We start from the raw sequence: 21,673 nt of genomic DNA, 5'->3' as shown, positions 1-21,673 counted from the left end.
AAGGGATCAGGGGATATGGAGAGAAGGCAGGTACAGGATACTGAGTTGGATGATCAGCCATGATCATATTGAATGACGGTGCAGGCTCGGAGGGCCGAATGGCCTACTCCTGCACCTATTTTCTATGTTTCTATGTTTCTAAATATATTTGTTATTTATTTATTTGTTCAACCGAAAATAATTTATTCAACAATTTACGATATGTACGATACAAAATAATTCTAAACAAAACACACCAACATAATGCAAGTCAAACAAATATTCTTCAATGTCAAATCTACCATTAAAACAACTATTTCCCCCACAAGGTCATAAGGAATAGGAGTAGAATTAGGCCATTCGGCCCATCAAAAGCCTACTCTGCCATTCAATCGTGGCTGATCTATCTCTCCCTCCTAACTCCATTCTCCTGCCTTCTCCCCATAACCTCAGACACCCGTACTAATCAAAAATCTATCTATCTCTGCCTTAAATATATCCACTGACTTGGCCTCCACAGCCTTCTGTGGCAAATTATTCCACAGATGTGGCTGGCCATGGTGGCTCAGCGGTAGAGTTGCTGCCTTAATGCCCCTGTCCCACTTAGGAAACCTGAACGGAAACCTCTGGAGACTTTGCGCCCCACCCAAGGTTTCCGTGCGGTTCCTGGAGGTTGCAGGTGGTTGCCGGTGGTTGCAGGTAGTGGAAGCAGGTAGGGAGACTGACAAAAACCTCCGGGAACCGCACGGAAACCTTGGGTGGGGCGCAGGTTTCCTAAGTAGGACAGGGGCATAACAATGCTTGCAGCGCCAGAGACCCGGGTTCGATCCCGACTACAGGTGCTGTCTGTACGGAGTTTGTACATTTTTCTCCGAGATCTTCGGTTTCCTCCCACACTCCAAAGGAGTACAGGTTTGTAGGTTAATTGGCATGGTGTGTGTGTAAAAATTGTCCCCAGTGTGTGCAGGATTGTGTTAATGTGCGGGGATCACTGGTCGGCGCGGACTCGGTGGGCCGAAGGGCCTGTTTCCGCACTGTATCTCTAAACTAAACTAAATTAAAGATTCACCACCCTCTGACTAAAGAATCCTTATTAACACAGAAACATAGAAGCATAGAAAATAGGTGCAGGAGTAGGCCATTCGGCCCTTCGAGCCTGCACCGCCATTCAATATGATCATGGCTGATCATCCAACTCAGTATCCTGTACCTGCCTTCTCTCCATACCCCCTGATACCTTTAGCCAAGGGCCACATCTAACTCCCTCTTAAATATAGCCAATGAACTGTGGCCTCAACTACCTTCTGTGGCAGAGAATTCCACAGATTCACCACTCTCTGTGTAAAAAATGATTTTCTCATCTCGGTCCTAAAAGACTTCCCACTTCTCCTTAAACTGTGACCCCTTGTTCTGGACTTCCCCAACATCGGGAATAATCTTCCTGCATCTAGCCTGTCCAACCCCTTAAGAATTTTGTAAGTTTCTATAAGATCCCCCCTCAATCTTCTAAATTCTAGCGAGTACAAGCCGAGTCTATCCAGTCTTTCTTCATATTAAAGTCCTGCCATCCCAGGAATCAGTCTAGTGAACCTTCTCTGTACTCCCTCTATGGCAAGAATGTCCTTCCTCAGATTAGGAGACCAAAACTGTACGCAATACTCCGGGTGTGGTCTCACCAACTCTGTACAACTGCAGTAGAACCTCCCTGCTCCTATACTCAAATCCTTTTGCTATGAATGCTAACATACCATCCAGTCTTTCTTCATATGAAAGTCCTGCCATCCCAGGACTCTGTATGGTTAAGATTAAGATTGCATTCCACCCCACTACTGTGTAGCCAATTGCATGTATTACTAGGTACACAAAATTGCTGGGGAAACTCAGCGGGTGCAGCAGCATCTATGGAGCGAAGGAAATAGGCGACGTTTTGGGCCGAAACCCTTCTTCAGACAGAACGAACTGCATGTATAACTCCCTGACCGACCTGCAGCCCGTATGGTCTGAAGGGCCTGAGTTACTCCAGCTTCTTGTGTCTACCTTCGATGAAGGACTCATTGGTTGAGACAGATTTCATCTCGACGTGATACTGACCAGCCACTGCAAAGTCATAGTGAAACCAGGAAGTGTACAGTGTCTAAAAATACCGCAAGCTGAGTGGAGGGTGGTTGTCTTAGAGCAGCACAGAGAGAGAGAGTGAGAGACGGGGAGGAGAGAGGAAAGAATGGCTGAGAGCTTGGGGCAGAATCTTCGCTGCACCATCTGCGCCCACATCTACTCGGAGCCCGTCACCTTGGACTGCGGCCACAACTTCTGCCGGGCGTGCGTCTTGGGGCGGTGGCGCGGAGAGGAGGGAACCGTCGCATGCCCGCAGTGCTGCCAGGGGTTCCCCAGGAGGGATCTGAAGACCAACCAGCTCCTCGCCACCCTGGTGACCAGCCTGGGCCTGTTGAACCTGGGACCCAGCCCCGCGGTTGGCATGGGACGGTGCCCGTCCCACTGGGACCACCCGATGCTCTTCTGCCCGAAGGATCTCACCCTGGTCTGCCCCAGCTGCCTGGCGCAAGGATCGGAGGGCAGGAACTCGTTGATCCCCACAGAGGAAGCCTTTGCCCTCTGCCAGGTACGAACACCCCCCCCCCCCCCCAACCCACACTCCCCACCCTTCAAATCTCATTACCTGGACGGCACTGGTAGACATAGACACAGACACAGACATAGACATGGACATAGACATAGACATGGACATAGACATAGAAAATAGGTGCAGGAGTAGAGTCTCTCTGCGTGGGTTTTCTCCGGGTGCTCCGGTTTCCTCCCACACTCCAAAGACGTACAGGTTTGTAGGCGAATTGGCTTTGTATAAAAATGTTTAAAATTGTCCCAAGTGGGTGCCAGATGGTGCGGGCGTGTGGGGATCGCTTGTTGGCGCAGACTCAGTGTCCTTGCAGAGAGAACATAGAAACATAGAAACATAGAAAATAGGTGCAGCAGTAGGCCATTCGGCCCTTCGAGCCTGCACCGCCATTCAATATGATCATGGCTGATCATCCAACTCAGTATCCTGTACCTGCCTTCTCTCCATACCCCCTGATCCCTTTAGCCACAAGGGCCACATCTAACTCCCTCTTAAATATAGCCAATGAACTGTGGCCTCAACTACCTTCTGTGGCAGAGAATTCCACAGATTCACCACTCTCTGCGTGAAAAATGTTTTTCTCATCTCGGTCCCCTTTATCCTTAAACTGTGTGACCCCTTGTCCTGGACTTCCCCAACATCGGGAACAATCTTCCTGCATCTAGCCTGTCCAACCCCCTAAGAATTTTGTAAGTTTCTATAAGTTCCCCCCTCAATCTTCTCGCCTCACAGCGCCAGAGACCCGGGTTTGATTCTGTTCTGACCAAGGGTGCTGTCTGTACGGAGTTTGCACGTATGGGCACGTTACATGTGCCTGCCTCTTTGTAGGGTACGTCGCACAATTCTTGTTCGAGGCCTTATACCCGAACTCTACCTCCGCTACACTGACGACTGCATTGGTGCTACCTCCTGCGCCCATGCAGAACTCACTGACTTCATCCACTTCATCCACATAGGTGCAGGAGTAGGCCATTCGGCCCTTCGAGCCTGCACCACCATTCAATATGATCATGGCTGATCATCCAACTCAGTGTCCTGTACCTGCCTTCTCTCCATACCCCCTGATCCCTTTAGCCACATCTAACTCCCTCTTAAATATAGCCAATGAACTATGGCCTCAACTACCTTCTGTGGCAGAGAATTCCACAGATTCACCACTCTCTGTGTAAAAAATGTTTTTCTCATCTCGGTCCTAAAAGATTTCCCCCTTATCCTTAAACTGTGTGACCCCTTGTTCTGGACTTCCCCAACATCGGGAACAATCTTCCTGCATCTAGCCTGTCCAACCCCTTAAGAATTTGTAAGTTTCTATAAGATCCCCCCTCAATCTTCTAAATTCTAGCGAGTACAAGCCGAGTCTATCCAGTCTTTCTTCATACGAAAGTCCTGACATCCCAGAAATCAGTCTGGTGAACCTTCTCTGTACTCCCTCTATGGCAAGAATGTCTTTCCTCAGAATAGGAGACCAAAACTGTACGCAATACTCCAGGTGTGGTCTCACCAAGACCCTGTACAACTGCAGTAGAACCTCCCTGCTCCTATACTCAAATCCTTTTGCTATGAATGCTAACATACCATTCGCTTTCTTCACTGCCTGCTGCACCTGCATGCCCACTTTCAATGACTGGTGTACCATGACACTATGGCAAGAATGTCTTTCAAACAAAACTAACCACCACGATACAAGTATAAAACAAATTTCCTTTAAATTACTATTTCCCCATCCTTATTAATGGATGCATTCCACCCCCGTGGTGCCCAGCGGTCCTGGTAACCCCCCAGGGTGCCTGTGGACAGGGCGTAGTCCCTCTCTAACCCCACCCGGGCACGGACGTAACCCCGGGAAAGGGGCGGGAAGCCGGCTCGGGCTGAGCCCTCCACCGCCTGGTGCCGTGACTTGCGGATGGCCAGCTTGGCCAGGCCCAGGAGCAACACAACCAGGACATCTTCACAGCCCGACTCTCTCCCCTACGCACAGGGTGTCCAAAGATGAGGGTGGTGGGTGTGAAGAGCAGCCAGAAGGCAAAGGAGCTGCCCATTTAGGAATTGGAACAGGGGAACTGCAACCTCACACACGCCATATAGGCGTGTGACACACACTCTGTAGGAAGGAACTGCAGATGCTGGTTTAAATCGAAGATAGACACAAAATGCTGGAGTAACTCAGCGGGACAGGCAGCATCTCCGGTGAGAAGATAAAGGTTACCTTTCAGGTCGATACCCTTCTATAAACATGTGTCTGAAACGTCACCCATTCCTTCTCTCCAGAGATGCTGCCTGAGTCACTCCAGCATTTTGTGTCGATGTTGGAACACAGACTCTTCCAGCCCGCAACAGTGGCAGGATGTTGGCGGGTCTGTGGACCAGGAGATGAACAGGTAGCACGGGACCCCACTGTGCAGTACCATCCATCCCAGGTCCCCGATGTAGAGGGGCAGGTGAGGCCACTTCTGGGGTAGTCTGTGCAGGTCTGGTCTCCTTGTTTACGAAAGGATAGAGAGGTGTGGGAAGCAGTCACAAGAAGGATTTAAAACATTCTTGCTATTGAGGGAGTGCAGCGTATGTTCACGAGGTTTATTCCCGGGATGATGGGACTGTCATATGATGAAATTAATGGAACGACTGGGCTTGTGTTCACTGGAATTTAGAAGGATGAGAGGGGATCTTATAGTATAGTCTTTCCGCTGACTGGTTAGCACACATTATAAGAGCTTTTCACTATAACTCGGTACACGTGACAATAAACTAAACTGAACTGGACTGAATGGAACTAATATAGACACAAAATGCTGGAGTAACTCAGCGGGACAGGCAGCATCTCTGGAGGGAAGGAATGGGTGACGTTTCGGGTCAAGACCCTTTTCCAGACTAGAGTCAGGGGAAAGGGAAACATGAGATATAGATGAAATGAACTAGACTAAACCAAACTAACCTAAACTAAGCTAAACTAAGCTAAACCACGCTTAGATAAGCTAAACTAAGTTAAGCTAAGGTAAGTTAAAGCAAACTAAACGAAGGAATGACTTACAGAGGACAGTGAATCATTGTCATTCTCTGGCATGGCGGCTTGTGGCCGTCAGATCCATGTGTGCATTTTACAGGAAGTAGATCTATATTTGAACGATGAGGGAACTGAGAGTTCGGGGAAATGGCACCGAAGATGAGATGGGGCCTGGGGCAGATCAGTCACGGTGAATGGCGGGGTTGGTTCGAGGGGGGCGAGTGGCCTACTCCTGTTTCAATTTGCAGTGGTATTGGTTTATTTAGTTATGTCCCAGAGTCTTAATTCCTAGATTCCTAAAGTCCCAGAGTCCTAGATTCCGAGATTCATAGTTCCAGAGTCCTAGAGTCCTAGAGTCTTAATCCTAGAGTTCTAGATTCCAAGTCCTAGAGCCCTAGATCCCTAGAGTCCAAGAGTTCTATAGTCATAGACTTCTAGTCCTAGTTCTAGTCCTAGACTTCTAGTCCGAGAGTTCTAGTCCGATAGTTCTAGTCCTAGAGTTTTGGTCCTAGAGTGCTAGAGTCCAAGAGTTCTATAGACCTAGAGTTCTAGTCCTAGAATTCTAGTTCTAGTCCCAGGGTCCTAGAGTTCTAGAGTCCTAGTTCTAGATCCTAGAGTTCTATAGTCCTAGAGTTCTAGAGCCCTAGAGTTCTAGTTCTAGTCCTAGAGTTCTAGTCCTAGTCCCAGGTTCCTAGTGTTCTAGTGTCCTAGTTCTAGAGTCCTAGTTCTATAGTTCTATAGCCCTAGAGCTCTAGTTCTAGTCCTAGAGTTCTAGAGTCCGAGAGTGCTAGTTCTATAGTCCTTGATTTCTAGTGCTAGTCCTAGTCCTAGGGTCCTAGAGTTCTAGTCCTAGTTCTAGAGTCCTAGAGTTCTATAGTCCTAGAGTTCTAGTTCTAGTCCTAGAGTTCGATAGTCCTAGAGTTCTAGTTCTAGTCCTAGAGTTCGCGTCCCAGGGTCCTAGAGTTCTAGAGTCCTAGTTCTATGGTTCTAGAGCTCTAGAGTTCTAGTTCTAGAGTCCTGGTTCTAGAGTTCTATAGTCCTAGAGTTCTAGAGTCCTAGTCCTAGAGTCTCAGAGTTTCTAGAGTGTAGAAGCAGGGCCTTTGTCCCAACTTGCCCACACCGGCCAACATGCCACATCTGCACTAGTCCCACTTGCCTGCTCTTGGTCCACATCCCTCCAAACCTGTCCTATCCATGTACCTGTCTAACTGTTTCTTAAACGTTGCGACAGTCCCTGCCTCAACTACCTCCTCCGGCAGCTCGCTCCATGCACCCACCACCCTCGGTGTGAAATGGTTCGACTTGCTGCCTTACAGCACCAGCGAAACTGGTTCCATGCTGACTATGGGTGCTGTCTGTGTGGAGTTTGCAAGTTCTCCCCGTGACCTCCGTGGGTTTCCTCCCACACTCCAAAGACATACAGGTTTGTAGGTTAATTGGCTTTGGTAAAATTGTAAATTGTCCCTAGTGTGTAGGATAGTGGTAGTGTGCGGGGATTGCTGGTTGGCATGGACTCGATGGGCTGAAGGGCCTAATTCCGCACGGTATATCTAAACTAGACTAATGAGCTGAATTTACAGTGCAACCAGGGTGAGCGTGTCACAGCACCAGTGACCCCGGTTCGATCCTGACCTCTGGTATTGTACGTGACATCCCAGTGCCACCAACTCATCAGGAAGGCTGGCTCCGTCCTGGGGCAGAGTTAGATTCATTGGAGGAGGTCTTGGAGGGGAGGATGCTCTTGAAAAACTGCGGAGCATCTTGGACAACTCACCCCTTCCATGACACACTGGTCAACCTGAGGAGCATCTTCAGCAACAGACTGGTTCCACCAAGATGCAGCACAGAACGCCACAGGAGATCCTTCTTCCCTGTGGCTATCAAACTGTAAAACTCCTCCCCCCTCTGTCGTGGGATAGACTGAGACTTAAGGGCCTGTCCCACGAGCATGCGACTCCATGCGGCAAGCGCGACCTAACGTGGTGGCTTGAGCTAGAACTCTAGGACTATAGAACTCTAGGACTCTAGAACTCTAGGACTCTAGAACTAGGACTATAGAACTCTAGGACCCTAGGACTAGGACTAGTACTCCACCGATCACCGGAGCCGTATGGAGTTGTGCGGAGCTGGTCCCGACATCGCTCGGGGCTACGAAAAACTGACCGTGTTCAACAATTCCGCGCGGGCACGGCCTGCCGGCCCGCAGCCGCCTCGACGGCGTACGTCACGCGCGAACTTCCCGCGGACTTCGCTCGAACTTCACGTCTCTCACTCGACCTCCGCGCGGCCCCCGCTTCTGGTTTGGTCGCGCTTGCCGCCTGCAGGTCGCATGCTCGTGGGGACGGCCCTTGACTCTTCCCTCACCCAATCCTTGCACATCCCCAGTCCTGTCCCACTTCTGTCCTGGGTCTCCTCCGTTGTCAGAGTGAGGCTAAATGCAAATTGGAGGAACAGCATCTCATATTCCGCTTGGGCAGCTTACAGCCCAGTGGTATAAATATTGATTTCTCTCACTTCAGGTAGCCCCGGCATTCCCTCTCTCTCCATCCCTCCCCCACCCAAGTCGCACCAGCTTCTCGTTCCCACCCAACAAACAGCTAACAATGGCCTTTATCATCCTTACCTTTTTGTATATCTTTCATTAATTTGTTCTTTATCTCTCCACATCACCGTCTATATCTCTCGTTACCCTTATCCCTCGCTCTCAGTCTGAAGAAGGGTCTCGACCCGAAACGTCACCCATTCCTTCTCTCCAGAGATGCTGCCTGTCCCGCTGAGTTACTCCAGCATTTTGTGTCTGTCTTCATGTCTCGTGTTGTGTTCTATGACTGTTGCCAGACCAATTATTCTCCTGAAATAAATAAAGTTCCAGCGTATCGTATCGTATCGTGTGCTGGTGGATCTGTGGATAAACCATTCATTGATTGTGGTGAGGTTGGGAGGCAGGAGCATAGGTGGGGAGGGGAAAGGAGGGAGTTGGTGAAATGTATTTATTTTTTAATTTTTAAAATTTTTTTTAAATTTTAATTATTTTATGTACAGCTTCATTTTTTTTTTTAAATAATAAAAGAGAGAAAGAGAGAGTAGATAATAGAAAAACATGTGATGTATGGTGTATGGTGTGTGAAAAGAAAAGGACCATCCTTCACCAAGTCCTGGAGTTGGTGAATGTGAGAGGGAGGATCATTTTTGCAAGCGTACAGGGGAATGAGAGGGAAGGACGGGATTGGGAGCTGGCAGGGAATGGATGGGCCGAATAGCCTCTTGGGTCACTTCTTCTTCTTTCGTGTGGCGTGCACAGCCTAAAGTTGTTGGACAACTTGTTCTGTTTGGGACTGATTCCTGGGATGGCAGGACTTTCATACGAAGAAAGACTGGATAGACTCGGCTTGTACTCGCTAGAATTCAGAAGATTGAGGGGGGATCTTATAGAAACTTACAACATTCTTAAGGGGTTGGACAGGCTAGATGCAGGAAGATTGTTCCCGATGTTGGGGAAGTCCAGAACAAGGGGTCACAGTTTAAGGCTAAGGGGGAAATCTTTTCAGACCGAGATGAGAAAAACATTTTTCACACAGAGAGTGGTGAATCTGTGGAATTCTCTGCCACAGAAGGTAGTTGAGGCCAGTTCATTGGCTATATTTAAGAGGGAGTTAGATGTGGCCCTTGTGGCTAAAGGGATCAGGGGGTATGGAGAGAAGGCAGGTACAGGATACTGAGTTGGATGATCAGCCATGATCATATTGAATGGCGGTGCAGGCTCAAAGGGCCGAATGGCCTACTCCTGCACCTATTGTCTATGTTTCTATGTTTCCGTTTGTGTACGTCGAGTTGATTGCATTAGTCGAAACAGGGCGGGCCACGCGAAGGTTGCAATCTTCCACCCCTCCTGAGTCACGGCAAAACAGAATGGAAGGGTGGAGAGACGGGACTGCATGAATGAGGATGCTGGAGGTGAATTAAAACTCAGGCAAGGCCTAGTGTGATGGAGAAACATAGACGTGAAATGCTGGAGTAATTCAGCAGGTCAGGCATCGTCTCTGGAGAACACGGATAGGTGATGTCTTGGGTCGAGACCCTTCTTCAGACTGGGGGAGGGTCCCGCCTCGAAACGCCGCCCAATCCATATTCCCCAGAGATGCTGCCTGACCCGCTGAGTTACTCCAGCATATTACGCCATTGATTTTCCATCAGACCACCAAACGGGTCTGTTGTACACACACCACCAAACAGATGTTAAATCTGTGTTCAGTGTGTGTTTTGTTATTTTATTCGACGTTATGACTGCAAGGTCCGTAATTTTGTTCAGACTGAAAAGCTTGAATGACAATAACGGATACTTTGACTTGACAGTAGGGAGGTTGGGGGATAGCATCAAGCAGGAAATTCGGGATGCGAGTCGCAAAGGTACAGCGGTTATCATGGGTGACTTTAATCTACATATAGATTAGGCCAACCAAATTGGGAACAGCGCTGAGGAGGAGGATTTCCTGGAAGGTATGCGGGAGGGGTTTTTAAACCAATATGTAGAGGAACTGACTAGAGGGCAGGCCATCCTAGAGTGGCTATTGTGTAATGAGGAAGGATTAGTTGACGATCTTATGCAAGTGACCATAATAGGTTGTGTAAGTCACCATGATAGAGGTCTTTAAAACGATGAGAGGGATAGACAGAGTTGACGTGGACAAGCTTTTCCCACTGAGAGTAGGGAAGATTCGAACAAGAGGATATGACTTGAGAATTAAGATCAAGTTCAAGTTCAAGTGAGTTTATTGTCATGTGTCCCTGTATAGGACAATTAAATTCTTGCTTTGCTTAAGCACACAGAACATAGTAGACATTTACTACAAAACAGATAAATGTGTCCATATACCATGATATAAATATATACACACATGAATAAATAAACTGGTAAAGTGCAAATAACAGAAAGTGGTTGCTAATAATCAGAGTGGTAATAATAATAGTTCAGGGACAGAAGTTTAGGGGTAACACGAGGGGGAACTTCTTTACTCAGAGAGTGGTAGCTGTGTGGAATGAGCTTCCAGTGGAAGTGGTGGAGGCAGGTTCGATTTTATCATTTAAAACTAAATTGGATAGTTATATGGACGGGAAAGGAATGGAGGGTTATGGTCTGAGTGCAGGCAGATGGGACTAGGGGAGAATAAGTGTTCGGCACGGACTAGAAGGGCCGAGATGGCCTGTTTCCGTGCTGTAATTGTTATATGGTTATAAGGTTATATGGTTAATATGGTGGAATTCTGCATTAGGATGGAGAGTGACACGGTTAACTCAGAGACCGGCTCCCTGAACTTGAATGAAGGAGACTTTGAAGGTATGAGATGGGAATTGGCTGGCAAATTATACTTAAAGGGTTGACAGTGGACATGCAATGGTAAAGATTTAAAGGCCGCATGGATGAACTCCAGAAATTGTTCATCCCTGTCTGGCAAAAAAAGAAAACTGGGAAGGCAGCTCATCCGAGGCTTACGAGGGAAGTCAAGGATAGTGTTAAATCCAAGGAAGAGGCATATAAATTGGCCAGAAGAAGCGGCAAACCAGAGGACTGGGAGAAATTTAGAACTCAACAGAGGAGGACAAGGGGGCTAATTAAGAGGGGGACAAAAAGCATGTGAGAAATCTTGAGTGGAATATAAAAACTGACTGTAAAAATATCTTTAGGTATGTTGAAAGGAAAAGATTATATTGGTGAAGATGAATGTAGGTCCCTTACAGTCAGAGACAGGTGAATTTATAATGCGAAACAAGGAAATGGCAGAACAGGTAAACGAGTACTTTGGTTCTGTCTTCACTAATGCCCCTGTCCCACTTAGGAAACCTGAACGGAAACCTCAGGAGACTTTGTGCCCCACCCAAGGTTTCCGTGCGGTTCCCGGAGGTTTTTGTCAGTCTCCCTACCTGCTTCCACTACCTGCAACCTCCGGCAACCACCGCACGAAGACCTTGGGTGGGGCGCAAAGTCTCCAGAGGTTTCCGTTCAGGTTTCCGAAGTGGGACAGGGGCACAAGGAAGACACAAACAATCTCCCAGAAATACTAGGGGACCGAGGATCTGGTGGGAGGGAGGAACTGAAGGGAATCTACATTAGTCAGAAAATGGTAGGTACACAAAAATGCTGGAGAAACTCAGCGGGTGCAGCAGCAACTATGGAGCGAAGGAAATGGGCAACGTTTTGGGCCAAAACCCTTCTTCAGACTGATGGGGGATGGGGGGGGGGGGGGGGGGGGGGGGGGGAAAGAAAGGAAAAAGGAGGAGGAGGAGCCCGAGGGCTAAGGGAGACATAGGAAGGGGAGGAGACAGCAAGGGCTAACAAAATTTGTTAGGTAAACTGTTGGGACTGAAGGCAGATGAATCCCTAGGGTCTGATGGTCTGCATCCCAGAGTACTCAAGGAGGTGGCCCTAGAAATCGTGGATGCCTCGGTGATCATCTTCCAATGTTCTCTCGACTCTGGATCAGTTCCTGTGGAACAGTTCCTGGGTAGCCAATGTAACTCCACTTTTTAAGAAAGGAGAGAGGAAGATATAACAGGGATTTATAGACCAGTTTGCCTTACATCGGTAGTGGGGAAGATGCTGGAGTCAATTATTAAAGATGTTATAGCAGCGCATTTGGAAAGCCGTGACAGGATCAGTCAAAGCCAGCATGGATTTATGAAGGGGAAATCATGCTTGACTAATCTTCTGGAATTTTTTGAGGATGTAACAAGTAAAATGGATAAGGGAGAGCCAGTGGATGTGGTGTATCTGGACTTTCTAAATGCCTTTGACAAGGTCCCGCACAAGAGATTAGTGTGCAAAATTAGAGCACATGGTATTGGGGGTAGGGTATTGACATGGATAGAGAACTGGTTGGCAGACAGGAAGCAGAGAGTAGGAATTAACGGGTCCTTTTCAGAATGGCAGTCATTGACTAGTGGGGTGCCGCAAGACTCGGTGCTGGGACCCCAGTTGTCTACAATATATATTAACGATTTAGACGAGGGGATTAAATGTGACATCTCTAAATTTGCAGATGACACAGAGCTGGGTGGCAGTGTGAGCTGTGAGGAGGATGCTATGAGGCTGCAGTGGTTGGGTGAGCAGGCAGAAGCATGGCAGATGCAGTATAATGTGGTGGCAAGAACAGGAAGGCAGATTGTTATCTGAATGGTGTCAAATTGGGAGAAGGGGAGGTGCAACGAGACCTGGGTGTGCTTGTACATCAGTCAATGAAAGTAAGCATGCAGGTACAGCAGACAGTGAAGAAAGCTAATGGCATGTTGGCCTTCATTGCGAGAGGATTTGAGCAAGGAGGTCCAACTGCAGTCGCACAGGGCCCAGGAGAGACCGCACCTGGAGAATTGTGTGCAATTTTGGTCTCCTAACTTGAGTAAAGACATTCTTCCTATTGAGAGAGTGCAGCGTAGGTTCACAAGGTTAATTCCTGGGATGGCGGGACTGACATATAATGAAAGAATGGGTCGACGGGGCTTGTATTTGCTGGAATTTAGAAGGATGAGAGGGTATCTTATGGAAAAATATAAAATTCTTAGAGGTTTGGACAGGGTAGATGCAGGAAAAATGTTCCCGATGTTGGGGGAGTCCAGAACCAAGGGTCACAGATTAAGAATAAGGGGTAGGCCATTTATGACTGAGATGAGGAAAAACCTTTTCACACAGTGAGTTGTGGATCTGGGGAATTCTCTGCCACAGAAGGCAGTGGAGGCCAATTCACTGGATGTTTTGAAGAGAGTTAGATTTAGCTCTTAGGGCATCAAAGGATTTTGGGGAAAAAGCTGGAACGGGGTACTGATTTTGGATGATCAGCCATGATCATATTGAATGGCGGTGCAGGCTCGAAGGGCCGAATGGCCTACTGCTGCATCTATTTTCTATGTTTCTCTGTTTCTATGACCCGCTGAGTTACTCCAGCGCTTTTTTTCTTTTTCTTTTGGTAAATCAGCATCTGCAGTTCCTTGGGACTCCATTTTCACTGCTCCTCTGTGAAATCTCCTCAGGGTATGCCAGGTTTGAAGAAGTTCTCCTCCCCTCTCCCACTGGAGTTCTGTAACCCTCTCTCACTGCTCCTCCCAACCAGTCTGAAGAAGCGTCCCGCCCCGAAACGTCACCAAAGATGCAGCCTGACCCGCTGAGTCTACAGGTGCACAGTAGAGAGCATGCTGACTGGTTGCATCGTGGCTTGGTTCGGCAACTTGAGCGCCCTGGAGAGGAAGAGACTACTAAAAGTAGTAAACACTGCCCAGTCCATCATCGGCTCTGACCTCCCTTCCATCGAGGGGATTTATCGCAGTCGCTGCCTCAAAAAGGCTGGCAGTATCATCAAAGACCCACACCATCCTGGCCACACACTCATCTCCCTGCTACCTTCAGGTAGAAGGTACAGGAGCCTGAAGACTGCAACGACCAGGTTCAGGAATAGCTACTTCCCCACAGCCATCAGGCTATTAAACCTGGCTCGGACAAAACTCTTGATCATTCACAACCCATTAGGTGTTAATTTGCACTTTATCAGTCTATTCATTCATGTGTGTATATATTTATACAATGGTATATGGACACACTGATCTGTTTTGTAGTAAATGCCTACTATGTTCTGTGTGCTGAAGCAAAGCAAGAATTTCATTGTCTTATCAGGGACACATGACAATAAACTCACTTGAACTTGAACTTGAACTTGGGTTTATTTAGTTGACAGATACGAGTTGATTCCGAGTCCGCGCCTACCAGCGATCCCCGCACACTAACACTATCCTGCACACACTAGGGACAATTTGTACATTTCTACCAAGCCAATGAACTTACAAACCTGTACGTCTTTGGAGTGTGGGAGGAAACCGATCCTGCAGGATACCCATGCAGGCCACACTATACTGTGCGATACTGTTGTATGTTCTATTTTTGTTCTCAACACACTAACTAACCACAGTGTTGCTGGCGTTAAGATCTTTTACAGCTTCATTCTTGAGCAGTGAATTGTGTTGTTGAACTGTAGATGGCCTGAATAATGCGTTGTTGTGCCTTATGACTGTTGGCAGACCAATCTCCCTCCTGGGATAAATAAAGTTTGATTGTATCGTATTGTATTGTATCTTATCATGTAGTATCGTATCGTATCTCTGGAGAGAAGGGATGGGTGACGTTTCAGATCATAGAAACATAGAAACATAGAAAATAGGTGCAGGAGTAGGCCATTCGGCCCTTCGAGCCTGCACCGTCATTCAATATGATCATGGCTGATCATCCAACTCAGTATCCTGTACCTGCCTTCTCTCCATACCCCCTGATCCCTTTGGCCACAAGGGCCACATCTAACTCCCTCTTAGATATAGCCAATGAACTGGCCTCAACCACCCTCTGTGGCAGAGAATTCCACAGATTCACCAGTCTTCTGTGTGAAAAATGTTTTCCTCATCTCGGTCCTAAAAGATTTCACCCTTATCCTTAAACTGTGTGAACCCTTGTTCTGGACTTCCCCAACATTGGGAATAATCTTCCTGTATCTAGCCTGTCCAACCCCTTAAGAATTTTGTAAGCTTCTATAAGATCCCCCCTCAATCTCCTAAACTCTAGCGAGTACAAGTCGAGTCTATCCAGTCTTTCTTCATATGAAAGTCCTGACATCCCAGGAATCAGTCTGGTGAACCTTCTCTGTACTCCCTCTATGGCAAGAATGTCCTTCCTCAGATTTGGAGACCAAAATTGTACGCAATACTCCAGGTGTGGTCTCACCAAGACCCTGTACAACTGCAGTAGAACCTCCCTGCTCCTATACTCAAATCCTTTTGCTATGAATGCTAACATAACATTTGGTTTTTTCACTGCCTGCTGCACCTGCGTGCCTACTTTCAATGACTGGTGTACCATGATACCCAGGTCTCGTTGCATCTCCCCTTTTCCGAATCGGCCACCATTCAGGTTATAGTCTGCTTTCCTGTTTTTGCCACCAAAGTGGATAACCTCACATTTATCCACATTATACTGCATCTGCCATGCATCTGCCCACTCACCCAGCCTATCCAAGTCACCTTGCAGCCTCCTGGCATCCTTCTCTGTACTCCCTCTATGGCAAGAAAAGCAAGGGTTCCTTGAAGTTAGAGAAATCAAAATCATTCCGCTGGGGTTTAAGCTGCCAAAGCAAAATATTAGATGCTGTTCCTCCAATTTGTGTTGGGCCTCACTCTTCCAATGGAGGAGGCCCAGGACAGAAAGGTCAGTGTGGGAATGGGAAGAGGTAACTCCTGGTATTTAAGAAGGAACTGCAGATGCTGGAAAATCGAAGGTACACAAAATGCTGGAGAAACTCAGCGGGTGCAGCAGCATCTATGGAGCGAAGGAAATAGGCAACGTTTCGGGCCCGAAACGTTGCCTATTTCCTTCGCTCCATAGATGCTGCTGCACCCGCTGAGTTTCACCAGCATTTTTGTGTACCTAAAGTGCCTGGTAACTGTGATATCAGGTAGATCGAAGCAGACAGCTGCAGCATTGTTGGACCCCCCCCCCCCCCAGCCTTGCGATAGACCCCCCACCCCCCACCTCTGCACTAGAACTGTCTCATAGCCTGTTGTACTGTTATTTCCTAATGACTGGTGGGTTCCTGTTCAGAGAATCGAATTTCCAAAAATATACTTCATGCAGACTAAAAATATATACAAGACAATAATTGTGCAAGACAGCGTTTCTCAGCCGCTAGTTTTATTTAGCTTTGAGATAGAGCGTGTTAACAGTCCCTTCAGCTCACGGAGTCCGTGGTGGCCAGCCATCGCTAGCACTATCTTACACACACACTGTGACTGGGGACAATTTGCAAAGGGCCAATTGATCTACAAACCTGTAGGTCTTTGGAGGAAAGCGTCACTGAGAAGAGATGTTAACGCCGACCACTTCCTCTCTGCACTGCGGACTGTGGGAACTGAGACACGCGTCTCTTTATAGCCATTCGGCACATCCCAATGCAACTTGCTCCCCCAGCTCGACACCCTTGTTTAGCTTAGAAGCAAAGAACGGCGGATGTATTTGTGGACTGGTACACGCATCCTGTCCATCTTGGACAATCTAGCTCACCCCCTTCATTACACACTGGGCAGTCTTCAGCAACAGACTGGTTCCACCAAGAAGCAGGATGGAACACCACAGGAGATCCTTCTTCCCTGTCCCCCCCCCCCCCCTCCCAAATCTTTGCACACCTCCCAAGCCTTTCCACTAGTTACTTTAGTTTCACGTTTTACATATATTGTGTTTTTTATCACTATTGGCTGATCAATGTCCCTCCTGGGATAAATAAAGTTCTATCATACCGTACCATAGAAACATAGAAACATAGAAACATAGACAATAGGTGCAGGAGGAGGCCATTCGGCCCTTCGAGCCAACACTGCCATTCATTGTGATCATGGCTGATCGTCCCCTATCAATAACCAATGCCTGCCTTCTCCCCATATCCCTTGACTCTATCCCCTAGAGCTCTATCTATCTCTCTTAAATCCATCCAGTGACTTGGCCTCTACTGCCCTCTGTGGCAGGGAATTCCACACATTCACACAACTCTCTGGGTGAAAAAGCTTTTTACTCACCTCAGTCTAAAATGATCTCCCCTTTATTCTAAGACTGTGGCCCTGGTTCTGGACTCGCCCAACGTTGGGAACATTTTTCCTGCATCTAGCTTGTCCAGTCCTTTTATAATTTTATATGTTTCTATAAGACTCCCCCTCATCCTTCTAAACTCCAGTGAATACAAGCCTAGTCTTTTCAATCTTTCCTCATACGACAGTCCCGCCATCCCAGGGATCAATCTTGTGAACCTACTCAATCACAAGGATGTCCTTCCTCAAATTCGGAGACCAAAACTGTACACAATACTCCAGATGTGGTCTCACCAGAGCCCTATACAACTGCAGAAGAACCTCTCTACTCCTATACTGAAATCCTCTTGTTATGAAGACCAACATTCCATTAGCTTTCTTCACTGCCTGCTGTACCTGCACACCAACCTTCAGTGACCGGTGTATAAGGATACCCAGGTCTCGCTGTACCTCCCCCTTACCTAACCTAACCCCCTTGAGAAAATAATCTACCCCCTTGTTTTTGCCGCCAAAGTGGACAACCTCACATTTATCTATATTATACTGCGCCAAGTGCAGGACAGAACATCACAGGAGATATTTCTTTTCTGTCCCCACCACCCCCCTTCCCCCTCCTAAATCTTTGCACATCTCCCAAGCCTTTCCACCCGTCACTTTATTTTCACGTTTCATGTATTTTTTTGTTTTGTGTATAATATGTTTTTATGAATGTTGGCAGATCAATTTCCCGCCTGGGATAAATAAAGATCTATCATATCGTATCATAATGTAACGTATCGTATGGTTTATAACAAAGATGGACACAAAGTGCTGAAGTTAATACCCCTGTCCCACTTAGGAAACCTGAACGGAAACCTCTGGAGACTTTGTGCCCCACCCAAGGTTTCCGTGAGGTTCCCGGAGGTTTTTTGTCAGTCTCCATAATGGTCAAAAGTGGTTTCCGCTTCTTCTATCTTTCTGGCGATTATTTCAAAAAATTCAAAACCGGCCGCGACTAAAAATAGGTTGCCGTTTTAAAAATCAGTAATTTTTCAGTCGAAGCCGGTTGCGATGCTAGTTGAAGGTGGTTGCCGGAGGTTGCAGGTGGTTGCCGGAGGTTGCAGGTGGTTGCAGGTGGTTGCCGGAGGTTGCAGGTGGTTGCCGGAGGTTGCAGGTGGTTGCTGGAGGTTGCAGGTGGTTGCCGGAGGTTGCAGGTGGTTGCCGGAGGTTGCAGGTGGTTGCCGGAGGTTGCAGGTGGTTGCCGGAGGTTGCAGGTGGTTGCCGGAGGTTTGCAGGTGGTTGCCAGAGGTTGCAGGTGGTTGCCGGAGGTTGCAGGTGGTTGCCGGAGGTTGCAGGTGGTTGCCGGAGGTTGCAGGTGTTTGCCGGAGGTTGCAGGTGGTTGCCGGAGGTTGCAGGTGGTTGCCGGAGGTTGCAGGTGGTTGCCGGAGGTTGCAGGTGGTTGCCGGAGGTTGCAGGTGGTTGCCGGAGGTTGCAGGTAGTGGAAGGTCTTACCTTCCAGGCAACCTATTTTTAGTCGCGGCCGGTTTTGAATTTTTTGAAATAATCGCCGGAACATAGAAGAAGCGGAAACCACTTTCGACCATTAGGGAGACTGACAAAAACCTCCGGAAACCTTGGGTGGGGCGCAAAGCCTCCAGAGGTTTCCGTTCAGGTTTCCTAAGTGGGACAGGGACATAACTCAGCGGGTCAGAAAGACTCTATTTCAGTCCGAAGAAGGGTCCCAACCCGAAACGCCACCTAACCTTTTTCTCCAGCGATGCTACTTGACCTGCTGAGTTATTTCATCACTTTGTGTTTATCGTTATTTGGTTCAGTTTATTATAGTATAGTTTGGTTTAGTTTACATAATAGATACAGCTTGGAAACAGGCCCTTCAGCCCACGTAGTCCGTGCCGACCAGCGATCCCCGCACACTAACACTATCCTACACACACTAGGGACAATTTACAATTTTAACAAGCCAATTAGCCTACGTCTTTGGAGTGTGGGAGGAAACCGGAGCAAACCCACGTGAGTCACGGGGAGAACGTGCAAACTCCGTACAGACAGCACCCGTGGTCAGGATGGAACCCGGGTCACTGGCGCTGTGAGGCAGCAACTCTACCGCTGCGCCACCATGCCGCTGTATAGACTAGTGCGTAGATACAGCATGGAAACAGGGGACTACAGATCATTGAGTCTCATCAGTAGTGGGAAAGTTTTAGTTGGAGGAATTACAGCACGGAAACAGGCCCTTCGGCCCACCGAGTCCACTGTCGATCTAGTTCACACTTATTCCACTTTCTCATCCATTCCCCACACGCTAGCAGGTAATTTACAGAGGGCTAATTAAACTACAAACCCCACACATCTTTCTTCAGGAAGAGGGAGGAAACTGGGGCATCGAAGGAAACCCAACCCAAGCCGTCACAGGGAGAACGTGTGAATTACACAGACAGACAGACAGACAGACAGACAGACAGACAGACAGACAGACAGACAGACAGACAGACAGACAGACAGACAGACAGACAGACAGACAGAGAGACAGACAGACACACAGACAGACAGACACACACACACACACACACACACACACACACACACACACACACACATACACACACACACAAACGCACACACACACACACACACACACACACACACACAAAAAGCAGCCGAGGTCAGGATCGAACCCGGGGCTCCGGCACTGTGAGGCAGCGGCACTACCCGCTGTGCCACTGTTACTGAAGCATAGACATTGTCGCAAGCTAGAAACATTGGGGCGGGGGGGGGGGGGATATGGGCCCTTGCAACCTCACACAGTGTTCCCTTCTCTCCCACTGATAATCATAGTGGGATGAGAGGAGGTGTCGGTCAGTAGTCTGTCACCTGCGATGGAGATAGTGAGGTCTAGCAACGGTAGGGAGATGTCCGAAATGGTCCAGGTGTATTTGAGTGCCGGATGGAAGTTAGTGGTGAAATGGATGAAGTCAGTGAGTTCTGCATGGGCGCAGGAGGTAGCACCAATGCAGTCGTCAATGTAGCGGAGGTAGAGTTCGGGTATAAGGCCTCGAATAAGGATTGTTCGACGTACCTTACAAAGAGGCAGGCACATGTAACGTGCGCATACGTGCAAACTCCGTACAGACAGCACCCGTGGTCAGAATCAAACCCGGGTCTCTGGCGCTGTGAGGCGAGAAGATTGAGGGGGGATCTTATAGAAACTTACAAAATTCTTAAGGGGTTGGACAGGCTAGATGCAGGAAGTTTGTTCCCGATGTTGGGGAAGTCCAGAACTAGGGGTCACAGTTTAAGGATAAAGGGGACCGAGATGAGAAAAAACATTTTTCACGCAGAGAGTGGTGAATCTCTGGAATTCTCTGCCACAGAAGGTAGTTGAGGCCACAGTTCATTGGCTATATTTAAGAGGGAGTTAGATGTGGCCCTTGTGGCAAAAGGTATCAGGGGGTATGGAGAGAAGGCAGGTACAGGATACTGAGTTTGATGATCAGCCATGATCATATTGAATGGTGGTGCAGGCTCGAAGGGCCGAATGGCCTACTCCTGCACCTATTTTCTATGATTCTAACTCTACCGTTAAATGTTGATACAGAACCTGCCTCGACTCTACCGCTGCACCACCGTGCCGCCCGTCCCGCTACCTCGTTCCTCGTTTATGGGGGGACCCCCCCACCCGCCCCTCGCACCCCACAATGTCCCGTGACTTACCCACCCCTGTGTGTTCCCCAAGGAGAAGCTGGAGAACTCGGCGACATTCCTGGAGAAGAGACTGGAGGAGTACAGAGAGGCAGAGACCAGCCAGGCGTCCAGAACCTCCCAGACGGTGGTGAGCCCTGTACCCCTTGTGTGAGGGGCGATGAGAGCAGCGGAACTCAGGAACCCCCTTCCCACCCTCCGTCCCACCCCTCCCCCATTGCCCCATGTGTCCAATGATCTCAGAGGGTCCTTCCACCAGACCCACCGTTCCCTCCAATGGATGGCACCACCCCCCCCCCCCCCCAGTTCTGTCCCACACAGAAACCACCCATCCTACCCCTCGCTCACAACATTGGATGCCACTTGCCCATGCCTACCATCTTTACGCTGAACCCCACCTACCCACCCCCACCCCACTGAACTCAGTCATTATTATAGAGTCATAGAGTCATAGAGAGAGACACAGTGTGGAAACAGGCCCAACTTGCCCACACCGGCCAACATGCCCCAGCTACGCTAGTCCCACCTGCCTGCGCTTGGTCCATATCCCTCCAAACCTGTCCTACCTACCTGAAGAAGGGGTTCGGCCCGAAACGTTGCCTATTTCCTTCGCTCCATAGATGCTGCTGCACCTGCTGAGTTTCTCCAGCAATTTTGTGTACCTTCGATTTTCCAGCATCTGCAGTTCCTTCTTGAACACAGACCTACCTGTCTAACTGTTTCAGCCTCAACTACCTCCTCTGGCAGCTCGTTCCATA

At 48.4% G+C, this 21,673-nt stretch overlaps 1 protein-coding gene across 1 annotated transcript in view; it reads left to right on the top strand.

Annotated features, from left to right (window-relative positions):
- The first annotated feature begins 2,144 nt into the window (after positions 1 to 2,144).
- LOC116990129 (zinc-binding protein A33-like) overlaps positions 2,145 to 21,673 on the top strand; it is a 26,955-nt gene continuing 7,426 nt past the window's right edge. The window contains exons 1-2 of the mRNA XM_033047682.1: positions 2,145 to 2,599; positions 20,950 to 21,045. Coding sequence (XP_032903573.1) covers positions 2,201 to 2,599; positions 20,950 to 21,045 — 495 coding nt within the window. The 5' untranslated portion in view covers positions 2,145 to 2,200. The remainder of the gene's footprint in view (positions 2,600 to 20,949; positions 21,046 to 21,673) is intronic.

The sequence above is a fragment of the Amblyraja radiata genome, chromosome 30 (genome assembly GCF_010909765.2).
Source record: "Amblyraja radiata isolate CabotCenter1 chromosome 30, sAmbRad1.1.pri, whole genome shotgun sequence".
NCBI classification, from domain to species: Eukaryota; Metazoa; Chordata; class Chondrichthyes; order Rajiformes; family Rajidae; genus Amblyraja; species Amblyraja radiata.
The sequence above is the reverse complement of the archived record's forward strand: the minus strand, read 5'-3'. Positions and strand labels throughout refer to the sequence as shown.